Raw genomic sequence first — 20786 nt, forward strand, 5'->3', positions numbered from 1 at the left:
TAAAAGAATAAATGGACACAAATCAGATGTCAAGAATTATAACATTCATAAACCAGTCGGAGAACACTTCAATCTCTCTGGTCACTCGATTTCAGACCTAAAGGTCGCAATATTAGAACAAAAAGACTTCAAAAACAGACTCTAAAGAGAGACTGCTGAATTGGAATTAATTTGCAAACTGGATACAATTAACTTAGGCTTGAATAGAGACTGGGAGTGGATGGGTCATTACACAAAGTAAAACTATTTCCCCATGTTTATTTCTCCCACCCCCCACTGCTCCTCGGATGTTCCTGTTAACTGCTGGAAATGGCCCACCTTGATTATCACTACAAAAGGTTTTCTCTCTCCCCCCCCCCCGCTCTCCTGCTAGTAATGGCTCATCTTAAGTGATCACTCTCCTTACAGTGTGTATGATAGCACCCATTTTTTCATGTTCTGTGTGTATATTTTCCACTGAATGCATCCGATGAAGTGAGCTGTAGCTCACGGAAGCTTATGCTCAAATAAATTGGTTAGTCTCAAAGGTGCCACGAGTACTCCTTTTCTTTTTGTGAATATAGACTAACACGGCTGCTACTCTGAAACCTGTCATTAGTAATGATGTTTTATAACTTTGCTTATATTTTAGAGGTTCATGGCTTCCTCTAAAAATTAGATGGAAAAGTTTTAGTGTGTGTACATGCATGTGGTGGTAAGCCCGTAATGATATCTAATGCCTGCACACTGCTTAGGTATACTGCTGTCCTATTGGGTTGAAAAAATAAACAAAGGACATAAAAATGTAGATTGTTTTGAAAATCAAATCCTTATTTTTCAAACAAGGTGTTTTTAAGGTGTCTTAATAACTAAGTATGTGTATTAATGTGTTTGAGTTTTTTTATTATACAGCCATTTTCCACCATCTACCATCAAAAGAGGATGTAGTCTTGCATCCACCCTCCCTTCTGTCATTGAAAATGATGAAAATGTAAATGACATTTATTTGGATGTGAATCAAAATATGAGATTCTTGAGTGCAGAAGATAATTCTCAGGTAATAATGTTACATTTAAACAGAAAACTAACCCAGTTTTGTGCTGCCAATGACAGTGAAAGATGGAACATAACATTTTTAATACTTGTAGATGTAGATTTTAATTTTTTTTTTACTGCATTGTTTTGTTTTTGCATTAAAATTAACCAGCCTTTTACCTTTTTATAGTTAGACTTCCTACCCAGTAGGCATCAATATATCAGCATTTCTATTTTAACTTTCTAATTTTTTCAAAATGTAGCTCATGTATTAAATTTACTAATCCTGTTTTGGCTGTTTATAAAAAAAAGAAAAGAAAAGAAAACAGCTCTTTAAAAGAGAAAACATGGATACAGTATCTCTCTCTTTGTCTTTTTGTTTTTTTCTCCTCAGGAATGTCACTCTGTGGCTATGTCTACACTTATGGTGGTGTGTAGAATACAGACACTGCATGTCACCCTTGCACAGGTATAAATAGCAGTGTAGATGGTGATGTACTGATTAGACAAGTAAAATAAAGACACTCCAGAACCTTAGGGTATGTACCCTACATGCCCAAGAAGTGCCTTCTCCGTTTATACTGCTATTTTTAGCAATATAGTGTTGCACTGCCAGACCCTTTCCCTACTGCAGTGAAAGACTATGGCAGCAGAGAAAGGCTCTCACAGCAGAGAGATGCTAGATCCTTTCTCTGCTGCCAGCCTACTGCAAGAGCTTTTCCCTGACACTTGTAGCTACACACTGCCCTGGGACACACCCTGCTTTTTACAGCAGCGTATAGCTACACCATAGGCGACGACTTCCCCTCTGCCTGGTGGGTGCTCGACCCCCCGGCCCCACTTCTGCACTGCCTTCACCCCATTCCTAGCCGCAAGTCCCTGCCCCACCCCACCTTTTCCCACCCCAGCCCTGCCACCTTTCCACCCCCATTCCACCCCTTCCCCCACACCTGTCCCTGCCCTGCCTCTTTTCTGCCTCCTCCCCTGAGCACGCTGCGTTCCCACTCCTCCCTCTCCCTCCCGAAAAGTCCTAAGCTCCGCCAAACAGCTGAGGAGCGGATAGGCGGCACGCTCGGGTGTGGGAGAAAGAGGTGAGGACGGGGGAGCTTGGCCACCGGTGGGTGTGGAGCACCCGCTAATTTTTCCCTGTGGGTGCTCCAGCGCCTACGGCTACATCTACCCTATGTGCCGCCGCAAGTGTGGACAAGGCCTGTTTCTGACTTTGAAGCCTAAAAAGTTTGAATCAGTGAAAAGGGATGGAAGCAGCTACAAGCACTGTTAAGACGTTTGTTTAGAATATCACCAGGATCAATATCACTGAGATTTTCAGTCTGTTCGTCTCCAACCTTTAAGTTCTCGGCCATTTTTGGCTTCTGTGCACACATGACTTTACTGTTCACCCCGATATGGCAGCACAGGCTTTACACTGCTAGTATGTGTGTATGTGTGTGTGTATATATATATGTTTGCTGTATTTCAATTACAGTACAGAGATTACCTAGATACCCAGCTACTTGGGAATAAATAACCCTCAAAACTAGACATGTAGACCAATATTTTTAAGAAGGGTGCTTTAAGTTAGTTTCTGAGTCCATATTTAGGCACCTAAATAAGTCTTGTTTTTCAAAAATGTTGAGCACTTTGCTGCTCCAGTGTGCTTCAGATCCTAACTTTAGACACCCATTTTAAAAAAATGCTACTCATAGTATCTAAAATGAGTCATGGTGAACAGAGAGTAGGAGACTTTTAAGCAAACAAGTGGCAGATGGAACTTAAATCATATAACAGAGAACATACTAGTGGAGGTAGTAATTAGCAGTCTAAAGTGTTGCTGAGGGTCAGATTGTATATTGGTGTATATGGGCACAATTCCATTAACTTAAATAATACTTTGCACTTCTATAGTGCCCATGCATCTTGAGTTCCCAAACACTGACACAAATTCTGTCCGTTATGCTCATACAAATCATGAGCAACTGATAACAAGATTTGGCCTCTGAAGACTTTCAAAAAGTGTAGAAAAGGGTTGGTGTTCATGGCTGTCACATATTATCCAGCACAAATAGAACTTTGTTAGGCATTAGTGCCTCATTCAAAAGTCTGACAATGGTTAGGTCACTGGTGTGCTGAGACTGCTGCCTATCATGCTGACCAATATTGTTTCCTTGTACTCTGTCTATATCCAACTGTTGTCTTTTGTTTTATACTCAGATTATAAGTATAAGTAGGCTTGACAAAATTTGATTTTTGTTTTCATAACCAATAGGTCATACTGATTGTTTTTAAGCATTTTTTTATTTTTATCAACTTAAATGTTCACAGTTGTGGGAATTTATAGGTTTTCAGACAATTATTTAATAACAGTAGACATTGAGATTTAAAATGTCAAAACTTTGCCCATTAAACCACAAATTACCAACATCATATGTCAAAGTATACAAACTAAATAGCATTAACTCAATCTCTAATGAGTTCTCAAGCAGCTTTTTTCTTACTTTGTCTATCTGTAAATTTTGATTATTATCAATGGAAATATTTTTCATCAGTTTGCCTGGGTGTCTGGTGAAATTGAGGTTTATCAACATTTAATGATAAAAATCGAATCCTTCCTACACTAATTATAAACTCCTTGGGACAGGAACTGTCTTTTTGTTTGTACAGCACATAGCACAGTTGGGTGTTGGTGTGTAATTAGGGCTCCTAGGCACTTGGGTAATACAAATAAATAATAGCTGAGTCCTATTCTATTAGGTGCTGTCAAGGCTGATTCTCCACTCTGGCACTTAGAGTGCAGGAGGTGGGGCCTGCAAGGATTCTAAAAATTAATACTGGCCACTCCAGGCTGATATTAAACTCCCAAGGTTACAGGTTCTCTCTGACCTTGGATGCTAACACCACCCAAGTGCAAAATAAACCCCTTGGGACCCAGGAAGGCGCATTTGAGAATTCCTTCCTGTGAGGTACCCTCAAGCCCTTTCACCTGCCTCTCCGGGGAAGAGCTGAGAAAAAAAAACAAAGGAAATTAGCTGTTGCCCCCAGCTAATTAAACAACATATGCACAAACCTCTTAGGACACCAAAAATCTAATCCTGTTCTTTAAAAAAGGTAAATTTTATTAAAAACAAAAAGAAAGAAAATACATCTGGAGCTTAGGCTTTTGCTAGATTTAAAAAAACCCACTTACAAAATTTAAACATCAAGAATAACCTTCTTGAGGTCCATCTTAAAGATTACAAGCAAAACAAAAAGCATTTGGGGTTCACACAGAGGAGTCCACAAGCCAATAAGAAATAAAAGAAATAACCCTAATCTCATCTTTTTAGACATTCCCTGATTTACTTACACATTTGAGGATTCCAAATAAGTAGTTCTCGGTATGATCTGATGATCATACCTGGCTTAAAGCTTCTCATAGCATAACTACTCCCTGTTCCCCTCTTTCCCAGAGAACCACAACACACAGACAAAGGGAGGTTTTTTTCCCAATTTTAAAAAGTTCTAGCCCTCCCATTGGCTCAGGTGCCCATTCCTTTCCTTTTACCTGTGGGCTTGTTAACCCTTTACAGGTAAAGCAAGTAGAGAACAGCTCCTAACAGGGATTTTATAGCTAACTGGCTGGCTGAGTGTCCATAAAAGGGAGCAACCCCTCCCCCACCTTTATTTATCATAGATGCTTTGCAGAAATACAAGGACATCGTAAACCCAACTCCTAAGAGTTTACCATAGTTCTCCCCTGTATTTGGACTAGGAAATAATGATAAAGAATGAACTTTTTTTCCTCCCATTTCTTGGCATGGAGTGTGATTAGAATATGGAAAGGAATGAAAAGGAAAGCCATTACCATGGAATTTAGTCACTCATAGTTGGTGCTGATCTCACAGGGGAAAAAACAAGAAACCCCTTAATAGCTGAGCTCAGTCGCAAAGATATGACAAAGATGAACCAGTTATTTAAAAATCCCCAATGTCTGTTTCTGACACAAATGGAAAACATAAACAGGGGGAAAATCTTCCCTTTTAAATATTTATAACTGATGCACTTTTCCCACCAGCAGGGTCATAAATCATATTTGAGGATTACAAAGATCTAACTGAGGGTGTTATTGACCTCCTTCATAAACAGTCAGAGAATATCTTTTATTAAGACACACCATGTTCCCTAGCCAAATGGCAAACTCAAATAGACAGTGTTTAATGAGTTGAAATAAAAACATTTCCCATTGTGGATGTCCTTGATTATGTTTGTTTGTAACATTTTAAAAGGGAGTTTCAAGAATGTAGGACCAGATTTTCAGCCATTGTAAATTGGTGTAGTTTTGTCACAAAGTACCCCAAACTCGTTGGTGGAGGGAGGCCTTTAAAATCAAATACATTGTTTCTTATGTAGTATGTGTGTTATATAAAATAAGATAATTGATGTCATTAGTATGACAAGTTTTAGATTTATTTTTTATTAATTAAAATGTGCATGAAAATCTTTTAAAAACATGAGTGTGAAAACAAGTTGTAAGTAGAATCCTATTGTTTATTATAATTATAAGTTGAATCAGTGTGTTGAAACTCTGTATTTCTACAAATATAGATAGTTAATTAGAAAGTGATAGACATCTGTGTGCCAGAAGCATAAATGTTGCTTGGAATGTTACTTTAATTTTCTCCTGTAGTTCCTGGCTGTAGAAACCATTCTAATTGTGAATTCTGGCCTGTCACAAAAGGGCAAGGAAGCTAAGAGAGTCAAGGGCAAGTAAGAACGTACATGAGACAAATATTAAGAAAAATGGAATGGTAGGAAACAGATGTGGGAGTCAGTCTGAGGGCAGTCTGATTCGTAGATGAAATGTAAAATGTCATGAGCAACTAATTGACCTATACTTGAACCTTACTTTTGCCTCAATTTAAATCTCAGGTGAAAAATTTCATACCTGTTAATGGGGAATGCAAATTGGAAAGAGGGAAAAAAGAAGACTGTGTGTGTGTGTGTGTGTGTGTGTGTGTGCACATTTTAATAGATATATATACTGCCTGCCATGAAAGACAAAATAGTGATTATAAATTGATGATGAATCCTCCTTATTTCACAAAATTGTTTTAAATGGCAAAAATCACCTTCAAAAGCATAGAGCTACAGCTGGTCAGTTTTCTTTCATGGGACACCTTTGTCTCTTTGTTTTAAAGAAATATTGAATTTATTTTGAAGAGGCATGCAGTACTTACTTGAGGAAAGCAATTCAAAAACAGTGCTGAAAGTCAAGCCTTGATATCCCTGGTACACTAGATTATTGCCAGTCTCTGGTTTTTAATCTTGTAGTCTACAAAGTCTGGATAACTTTTTCTCCATTTTTAAGCATCCAGAGCTCAGTGGAAATTTGTGTTTAAAGAGAGAAGCTGGTGAAATATTGTTCCACACCATATCAGTTTAAGACCCTCCAATAAGAGGCACTTATATACCACTTTACATCTAAGGTTCTCAAAGCACTTTTATTTTTTTACAATAAAAATTGTCAGTCAGTTTCAGGCTGACATTACAAAGTAATCTCTTGGCCTTCTTTCTGATTGCATGAATTTTTTTCATGGGGAAAAAAAACTGTTTCTTGAACAAAGGAGAGTTCAGAATTTGATTTATCATTCATTTTTATGCTTATTCCCCTTAAGGATAAGAAAAGATTAGATTATACGTTTGTCAGCTGTTCAAAACACAGTTCTACCAAATTCTTTTGAGAAGAAGATGATCCTGAATGACTGTTTCTTTGTAGCTCTGCAAACTAAAAATCATACTTGATTTATCCAGGATGGCAAATATTCCTCTTACACAAGTGTTAACCTGTGACCCACACCTGATCTTGGGAGGTCCATACCTGACAATAAATAGTAACCTACATGTTAAAATAAGTTAGGATCCTTAGAAAATGCAAGAAGGGTAAACAAATGTAAAATATTTGTTTAGGTTTTGCAATAAACTACATTATGGCCTGGTAAGGTATAGTGATTAACATGAGGCCTAGCAAGGCCTGGCAAGTAGTATGAGTTACAGTAAGTACTTGACTTAGGGTTATAAGGTTTGTAGGAGTTTTTGCAATATGTAGCTTATAATGAACAAGTACACTGCAAAAACATGAAATTGTTTTTGGGGGATTTGTAGTATGTGTAACCATGAGGTTAATATCATTAATGTATTGGAAAATGTATTAATGCAATATAGACACAAATAGCTTAAATCAGCAATTAAAACTCCAATTATGGGCAGTGATGAGCTGTCAAAATCTTAACAACCGGTTCCTTATAAGAAGTTCTGATTTAAGGGATGTGCCCCAGTATGTATTTTTTGTACCAACAGGGTTATCATACATCGGTATTTTCCTTTTTTTTCCTTAATTTTTAAAAATTCCTCCCAGACAGCGATTTAGGAACCAAAAAGCCTGACCTGTCCGGGAAAATACAGATGTATGTTAACCCTGCCTAAAGTTCTTTTTTAAAAAGATGGACCTGAACTAGAAATGAGCTCCATTTCACATGTGTTGGTCCCTGCCACTCCCTGGGGGTGTGCTAGGGTGACCAGATGTCCCGATTTTATAGGGACAGTCCCGATTTTGGGGTCTTTTTCTTATATAAGCTCCTATTACCCCCCAGCCCCTGTCCTGATTTTTCACACTTGCTGTCTGGTCACCCTAGGATGTGCAAATGTGTGGGTCACAGCTGCTCCCTGCCCCCCTCATTGAAGCAGGTGTGCAGGTTACTGCCCTGGGAACTGCAGGGCACCAGTGGACGTGGGGCCAGCTGCAGACAGGGGGGTGGGACAGGGCTAGCTGGAGGCAGGAGGTGCAGGGCTGGCTGCGGGCAGGGCAGGGGGTGCGGAGCTGGCTGGAGACAGGAGGGTGCGGGGTTGGCTGGAGGCAAGGGGGTGTGGGGCTGGCTGGAGACAGGGCAGGGGCTGACTGGAGGTAGGGGCTGGCTGCAGGCAGGGCAGGGGGGTGCAGGGCTGGCTGCGGGCAGGGCAGGGGGTGCGGGGGTGGTTGGAGACAGGGGCTGGCTGCAGGCAGGGGGTGCAGCAGGGGCTGGTGCGAGCAGGGCAGGGGGTGCACCAGGGGCTGGCTGCAGGCAGGGGGTGCGGCAGGGGCTGGCTGCAGGCGGGTCAGGGGGTCTGGGGGTGGCTGGAGACAGGGGCTGGCTGCGGGCAGGGCAGGGGGTGTGTGCGGCAGGGGCTGGCTCCAGGCAGGGATGGCTGGAGACAGGGGCTGGCTGCAGGGGCTGCCGCGGGCAGGTGGTGCGGGGATGGCTGGAGACGGGCTGGCTGCGGGCAGAGCAGGAGGTGCGGCAGGGGCCGGCTGTGGGCAGGGCAGGGGGTGGCTGGAGACGGGCTGGCTGTGGGCAGGGGTTGCAGGGGTGGCTGGAGCCAGGGGCTGGCTGCAGGCAGGGCAGGGGGTGCGTGCAGCAGGGGCTGGTTGTGGGCAGGGGGTGCAGGGGTGGCTGGAGACGGGCTGGTTCGGGCAGGGGGTGCTGGGGGTGCGGCAGGGGCTGGCTGCGGGCCGGGGGTGCGGGGGTGGTTGGAGATGGGCTGGCTGCGGGCAGGGCAGGGCTGGCAGGGGGTGCGGGGGTGGCTGCGAGCAGGGCAGGGGGTAGCTGGAGACGGGGCTGGCTGCAGGCAGGGGGTGCGGGGGTGACTGGAGGCGGGGACTGGCTGCAGGCAGGGGGTGCGGGGGTGGCTAGAGGCAGGGCAGGGGGTGCGGCAGGGGCTGGCTACAGGCAGGGAGTGTGGGGTTGGCTGGAGAGGGGCTGGCTGCGGCAGGGTGGTGGGTGCTCACGGGGAGAGCAGCTCGGAGCAGCCTGAGCAGCAGGACACAGCCCAGGCCCAGCAGAGCAGCCGGGGACCCACCAGGCAGCAGCGGGAGCCCCAGGGCCAGGGGAGCAGCAGCAGCAACAGGGCTCGTGCCCAGGGCCAGGCGGTAGCCCACATGGCTCCCGCAGTGCAGCGCCCCCGGTGGCCGGAGGAGGAATTACATCACTTCCCGGCCGGAGCCCATCAAAGCCTCAGCGCCCCATGCAGGGAAGCGGGTTAACAACCAGTTCTAAAACTGCTTCAAAATTTAACAACCGGTTCGCGTGAACTGGCTCCAGCTCACCACTGATTATGGGTACTCGGAAACTCACATATGGATAAGGGGCCAACACCTAAGAAAATATAGCCACAAATATGTAAGGGTGGGCGGAGTGGCACACACTTCAAAATGGTGGCTCCCACATCTGGTTTTGTCTCCATACTGAATGGGGGACAAACCTTAGAAAAGCAGGATTGTCCAGTTTATTACTGGATAACTGGCCTATCTAGGCACCAGGTAGCTGCTGGAGCCTTTCCCCTGTGTTGCTCTCTTGCCCCCGCCAAACCCACTCCCATTGGAAAGGAGAGCATTTTTCTCCTCCAAATTGCAAAGACATTTAACCACTGAGTATTAAGCATATTTATAGACCTATTGCACTACAATATCCAGAAATCCTCTGACTGCTGCCCTTTTAAATCATCTTCCTTCTCAGCTACTTCAGCCTCATCCTCTCTGATATTGCTCTCCTTTAGGCCATCCAAAATGCGACAGCTAAAAGTCATCATCTTTGTCCATTGACTCAACCACATCCTCTTTAAATATTTCTATTTGTTCCCCTTTTCTACCACACCAAAGACTTCTTGACCTTGTCTTTAAGGCCCCACATAATCCCATCATTACTTACATATACAAATTAGTTTCACCACAGCCAGCTCCCTCTTCTCTGAAAATGATGATCCAGCCTTACTGATCCACTTACTTCCCAACTGTGCGTGGTTTTTTTTTTTTTGAGGCTGTCCATATACTTGGAATGCCCTCACAATTATGGTCTACCAATCTTCTAACCCCTCCTCATTTAGCTCTTTCCTTAAGATCTGCTTCTTACACCCTTATTTAAAGAAGTGAGTGAAAAATAGAATTTTTTTAAGAACTAACTCACCATTATGTGCATATATCTCAAATGTGTAACTGCACGGTGTTTCAACTGTACCAATGTCCTTCCTCCAAATACACTACTGTTTGTTACTGCCACTTACCATATCACATCTAAAATTTGACCCTGATCCTGCAATCGTTCAGTTAGTTCAATGGGACTGTTCATGTGCATAAACATGTATGCAAATGAATGAGGGCCTTCGATTGTAAGCGCTTCAGACTTCTTTCTAGTTTTCTAGGCATTTTCTTTAGATGCCTAGAAAATGTGTCTTCAAAACAATGACTTCACAACATCATTTTGCCTGAGATTAGATATGTAAAATAGATTCCTCTGAAATTAGTGGCATGCAGAAATAAAGTATGGGAAATCTTGTCAATGGAAAAAATGACAGACAGCTTTATTTGAGGATCAAGTAGATTTTATTGTGTATGGTTACCATTTTTTGAATTTGAACAAAATAAATAGTGCCATGGTGAGTTAGCAACAACAAGGGCCAGGTTCAATATCGAGGGGTTCCTCTTAGCAATTTAAAACAGAATCAGCTTGAGCCGCCAACTAGGAACCCAGGAAAACGAAACATCACCCGTAGTACCTCTAAGAGGCAATACTTCCTCACTCACAAGCACTGAGCCTGTGTAAAACAAGAGAGCTCTTATTAAAAGGGAACGGGAACCCAGCGTTAATTTGGGAAAACGCCACAACCATATTTCAAAAGCATGTAACCACAAGCAAACACCCACCCCACAGTACGTTGGACAATGTCCTTTGCTTTGTGGTGTCAAAGTCCTTTTAACATCTTACTTACTTACTTTAACATTTTTCAGTGAAAAAGTGAAACATAAGTGCTTGGCACCATTATCAAGGCCACTTCACCCACTGATATTTTCTTCAACACCATGTTCAAAGTGGGAATAAGAAACAAGCAATTGTGGAGAATCTCTGTCACCTTTGCTGAGCAGAAAACAACCTGTACAATCTAAGAATATGTCATGTTGTAGGAAACATGAAGGTAGAAGAATGGTAAGGATGTGGAGTTTTTTTTTAAAAGGAAAGGGGATTTGTGTTTTAGTTTCCTGTCTTACTTGTGATGGGTTATTCTTAAATTGTACCATAGCACTTAAGATGTACAATCATGTCAAGATCATCTAGAACAGTGGTGGGCAACCTGCGGCCCACGGACTGCATGCAGCCCGTCAGGGTAATCCGCTGGTGGGCCGCAAGACAATTTGTTTACATTGACCATCGGCAGGCACAGCTGCCTGCAGCTCCCAGTGGCTGCAGTTTGCCGTTCGTGGCCAATGGGAGCTGCGGGAAGTGGGTGGGAGGTGGGCCCATGTGACTGCACCTCAGAACTCTGTCTTCGCTCACTAAGGACAACCAACAGTGAGTGGGGTGCAGTGGAGAGAAGGAGGAGTGGTGTGGTAAAGGGACATTTGTTCATCAGACTTTCACATCACAAGGTGTGAAACTGTGGCAAAGGACACTGCACAATGTACTGTGGGGAGGGTGATTGCTTATGGCTATGTGCTTTTGAATCAGGGTTATGCTGGGTTAATGCTGGGTTTTGTTTCCCTTTTAATTAATGCTGGGTTCCCTTTCCCTTTTAATAAAAGCTTTTGTTTGTTATAGCAAACTCTGTGCTTGTGAGTGGGGAATTATCGCCTCTTAAAGGTGCCCAGGGTGGTGTTTAGTTTTCCCAGATTACTGGTCGGGGGCTAAAGAAGATTATGTTTTGTAAAGAGGAAGTCTAGATATTGAACCTGGCCCCAGTTGCTGCCGACTCCACCTTACACTACTAAGCTGCCTCCTCTGTTGACTAGAGGCCACATTAGCTGTTCAGCAGAGGAGGCATCTCAGTTGAAAGTAACCATTTGGGAGCGAGCTTGCAGCAACAGCAACCTGGGCAGTACTGCTTGTCACAACCACAAATTGCTCTGGGGTTTCCCCAAAGATCAAGGGACCTGTGACCAAGTGTTTCATGAAGCCAAAAGGCCAGCTTGAGGTGACTGCTGCAGAGACGGAGAATAAGTTATGATCTGTAAGAAAACTCAGTGACAAATTCCTAATCCTAATGATGTTTGTTTTTTCCTTATTTTCCGAGAAAAAGGGCTAGAAATTTACTCATTTTTTAAAATGAAAACAGATTAGCCCTGACATTTCTAGGTCCCCAAGAGACTGATGGAGCCTGAGGGCTTTGCATTTCACATAGGCTGGCTCTGGGAATACCTTGCAAAACATTTGCACTCCAACATACACTTCAGAATACACAAACCTAGTGCATATTGTGGCAATTGCAGATTTTTTTTATGAAAGCTTTCGAGGGCGCAAAATCTGTAAGCAGCAGCTAGTCACAATCAAGGCATTGAAGACTATGGATCTTATGGATCTAGGATCTTATCATAGTACAGGGAGTCTTATTTGAATTGTGCTATGAACAGTGTACTACATTTTTGCAATACAAATATTTGGGGCTTTATCTTTTCTTCCAGAGCTCAATTTTTTTTTACTTTTATTTTTATTTATTTATTTGAGGTGTGGGAGGTATAAGAGAAGGATTGAGGAATGTAGATATTACCATATCCTTATCCTTATTTATAACTTTCATTTATAAAGTTCCAACTTTATAAATTGTTTTCCCCTGTGTGTTTGGTTTGAAAATAACCATATTCTTCCCCCTTCCGACCCTCATCACCTCAAATACTGCTCCCTCAGATAAACACTCGTACAAAGATCTTCAGAGTTAGCTGGAACAATTGTAGTGAAGAAAATTAGTAAAGCCACTATATTTGTGTCTGAGTTTCACTTCAGAATGGCCTAAATTCTCTATATGTCAGTTGCTGTAAATATAAGATCATAGAATCATAGAATATCAGGGTTGGAAGGGACCCCAGAAGGTCATCTAGTCCAACCCCCTGCTCGAAGCAGGACCAATTCCCAGTTAAATCATCCCAGCCAGGGCTTTGTCAAGCCTGACCTTAAAAACCTCTAAGGAAGGAGATTCTACCACCTCCCTAGGTAACGCATTCCAGTGTTTCACCACCCTCTTAGTGAAAAAGTTTTTCCTAATATCCAATCTAAACCTCCCCCACTGCAACTTGAGACCATTACTCCTCGTTCTGTCATCTGCTACCATTGAGAACAGTCTAGAGCCATCCTCTTTGGAACCCCCTTTCAGGTAGTTGAAAGCAGCTATCAAATCCCCCCTCATTCTTCTCTTCTGCAGGCTAAACAATCCCAGCTCCCTCAGCCTCTCCTCATAACTCATGTGTTCCAGTCCCCTAATCATTTTTGTTGCCCTTCGCTGGACTCTCTCCAATTTATCCACATCCTTCTTGAAGTGTGGGGCCCAAAACTGGACACAGTACTCCAGATGAGGCCTCACCAATGTCGAATAGAGGGGAACGATCACGTCCCTCGATCTGCTCGCTATGCCCCTACTTATACAGATATTCCCTGCTTGTTATTTTCATCCCACTGCTTACTCCCAATATCTTTTTTTAATACTTTTTAATTTTTGCTGTCCGGCAGCAATGCTACATGGGAAATAAAAATATCAGAAAATAGAACTGACCCTGCTTCCTCTTAGTGCTTGATTAAATTAATGTTGCAATATATGTGATTTGTGACTCCTCTGCAATATGCCTTTTGATTTTACAAAAAAAAGCGCTTCTCATATCACTAATGAATATTAAATTAGTTCATTTAAATACATATATTTTATGTGTGGTTGCCATTCTCTGGGCATTCAGATGAGGGGAGCTTCATTCATCAATATTGCCACATTACCAAAGGGTAGTTCCTCAGCTTGATGTCAATGTAGCTATGACAGTTTACACCAGCAAAGTATCTGCCCCCCATATATTCAGTTCATATTTAAGGGACTTGTTTTTCTATAAAACACCTTTTGTTACATCTGTTGCAATGTTAATTCAGAAATTTTACCATATATAATTGTAAAACCAATGGACTTTATTATGTCATTGTCCCTGCATCCCCCAACATGGGGTCTTGATTGAATGGTGTAGATGTATGGCCATTGCAAAGCCCCATCAGGCATTTGCCTAATGTGCCACAAAAATAATGCTAAAGGGAGTGCATCTGTTTTGCAAACCTTAAAAAGTGCAATGGCTTAGTATACATCTGCAAGATATTATGCCTACGTTGCCTGGCTGCTGAAGGTGTTTGCTCCCACTTTGGTACTCACTAGTTCTCAAAACCATAGTTTGGCAGAGTGTGTGTCTGTGCATACATACATGTCTGTTTGCATATTTTTAGTAGACACACAATACACATATAGTAAGTTGCTCATCCATGTGATAGATAGCATTCATCTATCTAGCATCCATGCACAAGTCCATGGGGCCGGACGAGTTGCATCCAAGAGTGCTGAAGGAATTGGCGGCTGTGATTGCAGAGCCATTGGCCATTATCTTTGAAAACTCGTGGCGAACGGGGGAAGTCCCGGATGACTGGAAAAAGGCTAATGTAGTGCCAATCTTTAAAAAAGGGAAGAAGGAGGATCCAGGGAACTACAGGCCAGTCAGCCTCACCTCAGTCCCTGGAAAAATCATGGAGCAGGTCCTCAAAGAATCAATCCTGAAGCACTTGCATGAGAGGAAAGTGATCAGGAACAGCCAGCATGGATTCACCAAGGGAAGGTCATGCCTGACTAATCTAATTGCCTTCTATGATGAGATTACTGGTTCTGTGGATGAAGGGAAAGCAGTGGATGTATTGTTTCTTGACTTTAGCAAAGCTTTTGACACGGTGTCCCACAGTATTCTTGTCAGCAAGATAAGCAAGAAGTATGGGCTGGATGAATGCACTATAAGGTGGGTAGAAAGCTGGCTAGATTTTTGGGCTCAACGGGTAGTGATCAACGGCTCCATGTCTAGTTGGCAGCCAGTATCAAGTGGAGTGCCCCAAGGGTCGGTCCTGGGGCCGGTTTTGTTCAATATCTTCATAAATGATTTGGAGGATGGTGTGGATTGCACTCTCAGCAAATTTGCGGATGATACTAAACTGGGAGGAGTGGTAGATATGCTGGAGGGGAGGGATAGGATACAGAAGGACCTAAACAAATTGGAGGATTGGGCCAAAAGAAATCTGATGAGGTTCAATAAGGATAAGTGCAGGGTCCTGCACTTAGGATGGAAGAATCCAATGCACCGCTACAGACTAGGGACCGAATGGCTAGGCAGCAGTTCTGCGGAAAAGGACCTAGGGGTGACAGTGGACGAGAAGCTAGATATGAGTCAGCAGTGTGCCCTTGTTGCCAAGAAGGCCAATGGCATTTTGGGATGTATAAGTAGGGGCATAGCAAGCAGATCGAGGGACGTGATCGTTCCCCTCTATTCGACATTGGTGAGGCCTCATCTGGAGTACTGTGTCCAGTTTTGGGCCCCACACTACAAGAAGGATGTGGATAAATTGGAGAGAGTCCAGCGAAGGGCAACAAAAATGATTAGGGGTCTAGAACACATGACTTATGAGGAGAGGCTGAGGGAGCTGGGATTGTTTAGCCTGCAGAAGAGAAGAATGAGGGGGGATTTGATAGCTGCTTTCAACTACCTGAAAGGGGGTTCCAAAGAGGATGGCTCTAGACTGTTCTCAATGGTAGCAGATGACAGAATGAGGAGTAATGGTCTCAAGTTGCAGTGGGAGAGGTTTAGATTGGATATTAGGAAAAACTTTTGGAATGCGTTACCTAGGGAGGTGGTAGAATCTCCATCCTTAGAGGTTTTTAAGGTCAGGCTTGACAAAGCCCTGGCTGGGATGATTTAACTGGGAATTGGTCCTGCTTCAAGCAGGGGGTTGGACTAGATGACCTTCAGGGGTCCCTTCCAACCCTGATATTCTATGATTCTATGATTCATCTCTGTCCCATCAGCACTCTGCTATGAATTCATCTCTGAGTGAGACTCTGATATTCCAAACCTCTGACCAGATTCAAACAGCCTCCATTTTTTGAAACAGGCAACCTGACAAGCAAACTTGTTTATTCTTACCCTTCAAATGTGGAATCTTCTTCCAAAATTGCACTGCTCTGAAGTCCAGCACAGGCAATATTGAAGCCTAGGACAATATTAGTTCTAATTTTAAAATGCCCCAAATCCCTCCTTTCCAAATGGATAAAGAACTCATTACCATATAGCCTTCCAGGGATAGAAATTAAGTTTTAAGTAATGACATCATGATTCTTTAGAAAAGCTATTTTAGTTAATTTTAGGTGTTTCTAAAATGTATTAAAATAATTGTTTTGTTGTGTGCAGAGCTGCACAGCTGAAATCACAATAAAAAAGGGAGCCTGGCTTTATAGGTGAAGGATTATGAAAAACAGTAACAATAGTATTTTCATAAAACCACTTACCACTTTTGAAATAGTTTTCCTGAAGAATATGGTGCATGCATAGAACACCTGAGTGGGTGAGGTGGTATATTATTTGTACTGATACTTGTATGAGATTACCAGTGTAACTCACTGTACTAAAAAACAGATAATAGTATGGTGTCATGTAACATCTACCTATGTATCTGTACAGCCTATATCAGGGGTTCTCAAAGAGCGGGGTTGTGAGGTTATTACATGGGGGGTCACGAGCTGTCAGCCTCCCCCTCCAAACCCCGCTTTGCCTCCAGCATTTATAATGGTGTTAAATATATAAAAAAGTGTTTTTAATTTATAAGGGGGGGTCGCACTCAGAGGCTTGCTATGTGAAAGGGGTCACCATTAAAAAATTTGAGAGCCACTGGCCTATATGAAGTCTTAAGAATGTGTATTGTGACTTATATATGAGAGAACGCATGGTGGGGTGTGGAATAGGAGTATTATTGCATTCGTTTGCTAAGTCTATTTGACTCATGAGTGGCTTTACCACAAGTGAAATATGTAAAGTATACCAACCTATTGTCAATAAAAACCTTTATGCCACTGAACACACCGTGCAGTTATATCACACATTTTCAAAAGTTATTTTAGATATGTTTTTTGTAGGGGTTTCAAAGAAAAATAAAATTTTGGAATTCTCTGTAATTCTTGCCGTGTGTGTGTGTGTGAAAGAGAGAGAGAGAGAGAGGTAATATACAATGTATACAAGTTGCTTAGGAACTGGAAGTTGTTTAGAAGTTTGAAATGTTAGAAGTAAACTTGATGGAAGTAAGATACTGGTAAAGTGCAAATGAAATGTCAAGTACATGGCAAACACAGTTTATTTCATGGTTCCACAGTGTATGCCATGACTGCAGAAATAAAATAATGTATTCCATAATTTGGATGTGTGTGAGTGTGCATATACAACAGTCACATCACATATTTTTTCAGCATTTTAGCCGAATAGCTTGGCTTCTTCTTCTGTCTGTGTTTTATGTGATTGTACAACCAGCATCCTGTTTCTCTATACTGTATCTTCTGAACAAGATTTTCTTCCAATACATATTTGTTAAAGTTTTGGTAACATTAAAATTATAACATTAAAACTACAAGGTACATTATGACATCTTTATTATTTTACAACTGCCCTATGGCATGGCTTTAATTTCATTTTCATTTTTTACTGGTTCTTGGTTTCTTCATCATTAAATATAGCCCTCCGAATTTAAGTGAGCCTAAAGTCATACCCTCAATCATTTTTGTGCTATTAACTGCTGGTGTCAACTGGAAAATCACTGTAATTAGGGATACCATTTGTTTTCCAGATTCTGAGGTTAACCAAGCCGCCTGTCTGTACTGAAGCTGTTAAAAAACTATACATAAATAAATATTAAAAAGGCAAAGTTTAATCAGAAAGAATGAGATCTTAGCATCCTTCCTGAGGCACAACTTCCATTAGGCTGCATATTTGAACTCTGTTTGTGTATTTGATGTATTACATAGATATAACATACCTGTTAGTTAGTCTAACTTAACTGTATATCAGAGGGGTAGCTGTGTTAGTGGGGTAACCATAAGTGATTGTCTCATTGTATATTAAGAGATGTAGAAATCTGTTTTTTGTTGTTGTTTTGTTTTTTAAATTTACTTCTCAGCAACGTGTATGTAGCAAGGCCTACATATGTAAGATTTTATTTTTTCCCATATAGGAGACTTCCCTCATTCAACAGCATAACACAGAAGGCCCCACTAAAGGTAATCTATTTGTCATTAAAATAGATCATGTTCATTCTTTCACTGATTTCATATGACTTTGGGTCTAAATCTTACTCTTACTGAAATTGATAGTAAAAATGTTAATGGCATTGGGAACAGGACTTAGTCCATAGTGAGAGATTTCAGAGAACTGGAAATATAATGTAAAGGTTTTGTACACTGCAATCTTGAGTGGTTTTAATTAATGTACATAAATATTTTGAAAAATAAATACTTCTGAAACATTTACAGTTTTCTTTAAACATATATATAATGCTGTTTTTGTCTTTTCCTGATCATTATGAATGCTGTTTTAATTTAGGAGAAAAAAGTGAAAGGCAAGAATAAATGAGAGCTTTCATTGTGAGAAATGGAGGACTTGTGGCACCTTAGAGACTAACCAATTTATTAGAGCATAAGCTTTCGTGAGCTACAGCTCACTTCCTCAGATGCATATCGTGGAAACTGCAGCAGGCTTTATATATACACAGAGAATATGAAACAATACCTATTCCCACCCCACTGTCCTGCTGGTAATAGCTTATCTAAAGTGATTTCCAGCACAAATCCAGGTTTTCTCACCCTACACCCCCCCACACAAATTCACTCTCCTGCTGGTGATAGCCCATCCAAAGTGACAACTCTTTACACAATGTGCATGACAATCAAGCTGGGCTATTTCCTGCATAAATCCAGGTTCTCACATCCCCCCCACCCCCATACACACACAAACTCATGCACATTGTGTAAAGAGTTGTCACTTTGGATGGGCTATCACCAGCAGGAGAGTGAATTTGTGTGGGGGGGTGGAGGGTGAGAAAACCTGGATTTGTGCTGGAAATCACTTTAGATAAGCTATTACCAGCAGGACAGTGGGGTGGGAATAGGTATTGTTTCATATTCTCTGTGTATATATAAAGCCTGCTGCAGTTTCCACGATATGCATCTGAGGAAGTGAGCTGTAGCTCACGAAAGCTTATGCTCTAATAAATTGGTTAGTCTCTAAGGTGCCACAAGTCCTCCTTTTCTTTTTGCGAATACAGACTAACACGGCTGTTACTCTGAAACCTGTCATTGTGAGAAATGTTACATTTTAAATGTGTGTGTGTGGGAGGCAGTTTTGAGCAGTGACTGGACACAATGTCCAGTCATTTTTCAAAATACATTCTTATAGCTGAATATAGTTTGTTTTTTTTATTCAGATGCATGTTGGGTCTTGACAGAAAAAGGAAGTGAAAATATTGTATCACTGTAGGTCACAGGACCCCTTCCAGTATTCTTAGGTATTGAGGGCTTGGAAATTTGTGAATCAACGTAAAGGGCTTGGTTCAGCAGAAGGTATCAACAGCCTTCCAAACCAAGTAGGCTTAGAAGGTGACCATATGTGCATGATACTACACAGCAGGCTGACCTATCCAGCCTTACTGCATAGGACTCAGAATTAGCAAAAGCTATTCCTACCTACCACAGATGTGGAGTTATTTCACAGTGAAGAGGAATAAATGTAAATGTGATTCCAGCTGTATACACCCCAACTTCCTATTCTTCATCTGTGCCTCATCTTTTCACTCCTGGCTGGAGCTCTGCAGCCTCTAGTAGTTGTAGCCTTAGGGCTGAAGTAACTTAAGTGCAGCTCTAGAATGTGGAAAAGGCAAAGAATTTTAAAACATTTTTATTGTTTTTTTCATAAAACATCTGTGATCCATTATTTCAAGCATCCAGAAATAGAATTAATTGTATGTCGGGAAAATCACATATACAGTACAGGAACCACTATTGTAAATAACAGCAATAAAGCAAGAGACGTATTCACATTACACAAGTTTTCTCTTATCATTTTGCCATTACCTCTATTAAAGAAAACATGAAACCTGTAGATTAGTTTTAGTAACCTAAAAACACCAAAGTATTTGGTACTGCCACAAAAAGAAAAATAAATGCATCAGTAGAGATATGCTAAAACTTGAATGTAGATTGATGATCAACATGTCCAGTTATTATAGCTTGGAGCATGTAGTAAGCATATCTGACCAAATCATGTCAGAACCCAAACTGTTACAGTTTTTAGACAAATTAATCAAGGGAGTATCCACTGCAGGCAAACTTTGTTTCTGAGGTTGTATTATAAGGACTGAGGACTGTTATAAGGTTAATATGATGTTTGAACTTATTCTCTTTGAAATTATTAAATACTATTAGACAATAGTCTTATCTCAGTGAAGGATCATTGCATAAAATTGTTAGGTGAAAAGCTACTCTTCAACTATTTCTCTTAGTATTGTGATGAGACAATATTTAATACAAATAGAGGTAATATGTGTGCCATGTAAATGTGGAATAGATGACCCCTTAAAACTGCCATGCAAGGACAATTGGAGAATTTTTATATCCATCACCCTCAGTTGATTTTGAAGTTAGTGTATCTCAATAGTCAAATTGATCCTTCTCCACTTCCTCTACAGTGTACTATTGCGAAAACTGAATTACTCATAGAGGGAAGGCTCATCAGTTGGTGCAGCAGGACTTGAGTAGAATGACAATATGACAGACAGTTAAAAATACTAGAGTCATGAGTAACATGCAAAAGTGGAATTGTTGCCAGTTAAAATGGGTAAAAACACAGAGAGATTTAGAGATATCTTCATAGGAATCAAGCAGTGTGTCCTGACTTGGAAAGA

The 20786-nt window shown here is 41.5% G+C and overlaps 1 protein-coding gene across 3 annotated transcripts in view; it reads left to right on the plus strand.

Moving 5' to 3' along the window:
- ADGB (androglobin) overlaps positions 1 to 20786 on the plus strand; it is a 224461-nt gene that overhangs the window by 84433 nt on the left and 119242 nt on the right. For all 3 annotated transcript variants that reach the window (XM_073337563.2, XM_073337564.2, XM_073337565.2), the window contains 2 exons: positions 892 to 1036; positions 18063 to 18108. In XM_073337563.2, the coding sequence (XP_073193664.2) occupies positions 892 to 1036; positions 18063 to 18108 (191 nt within the window). The remainder of the gene's footprint in view (positions 1 to 891; positions 1037 to 18062; positions 18109 to 20786) is intronic.

The sequence above is a fragment of the Lepidochelys kempii genome, chromosome 3, assembly GCF_965140285.1.
Source record: "Lepidochelys kempii isolate rLepKem1 chromosome 3, rLepKem1.hap1, whole genome shotgun sequence".
Classification (NCBI taxonomy): Eukaryota; Metazoa; Chordata; order Testudines; family Cheloniidae; genus Lepidochelys; species Lepidochelys kempii.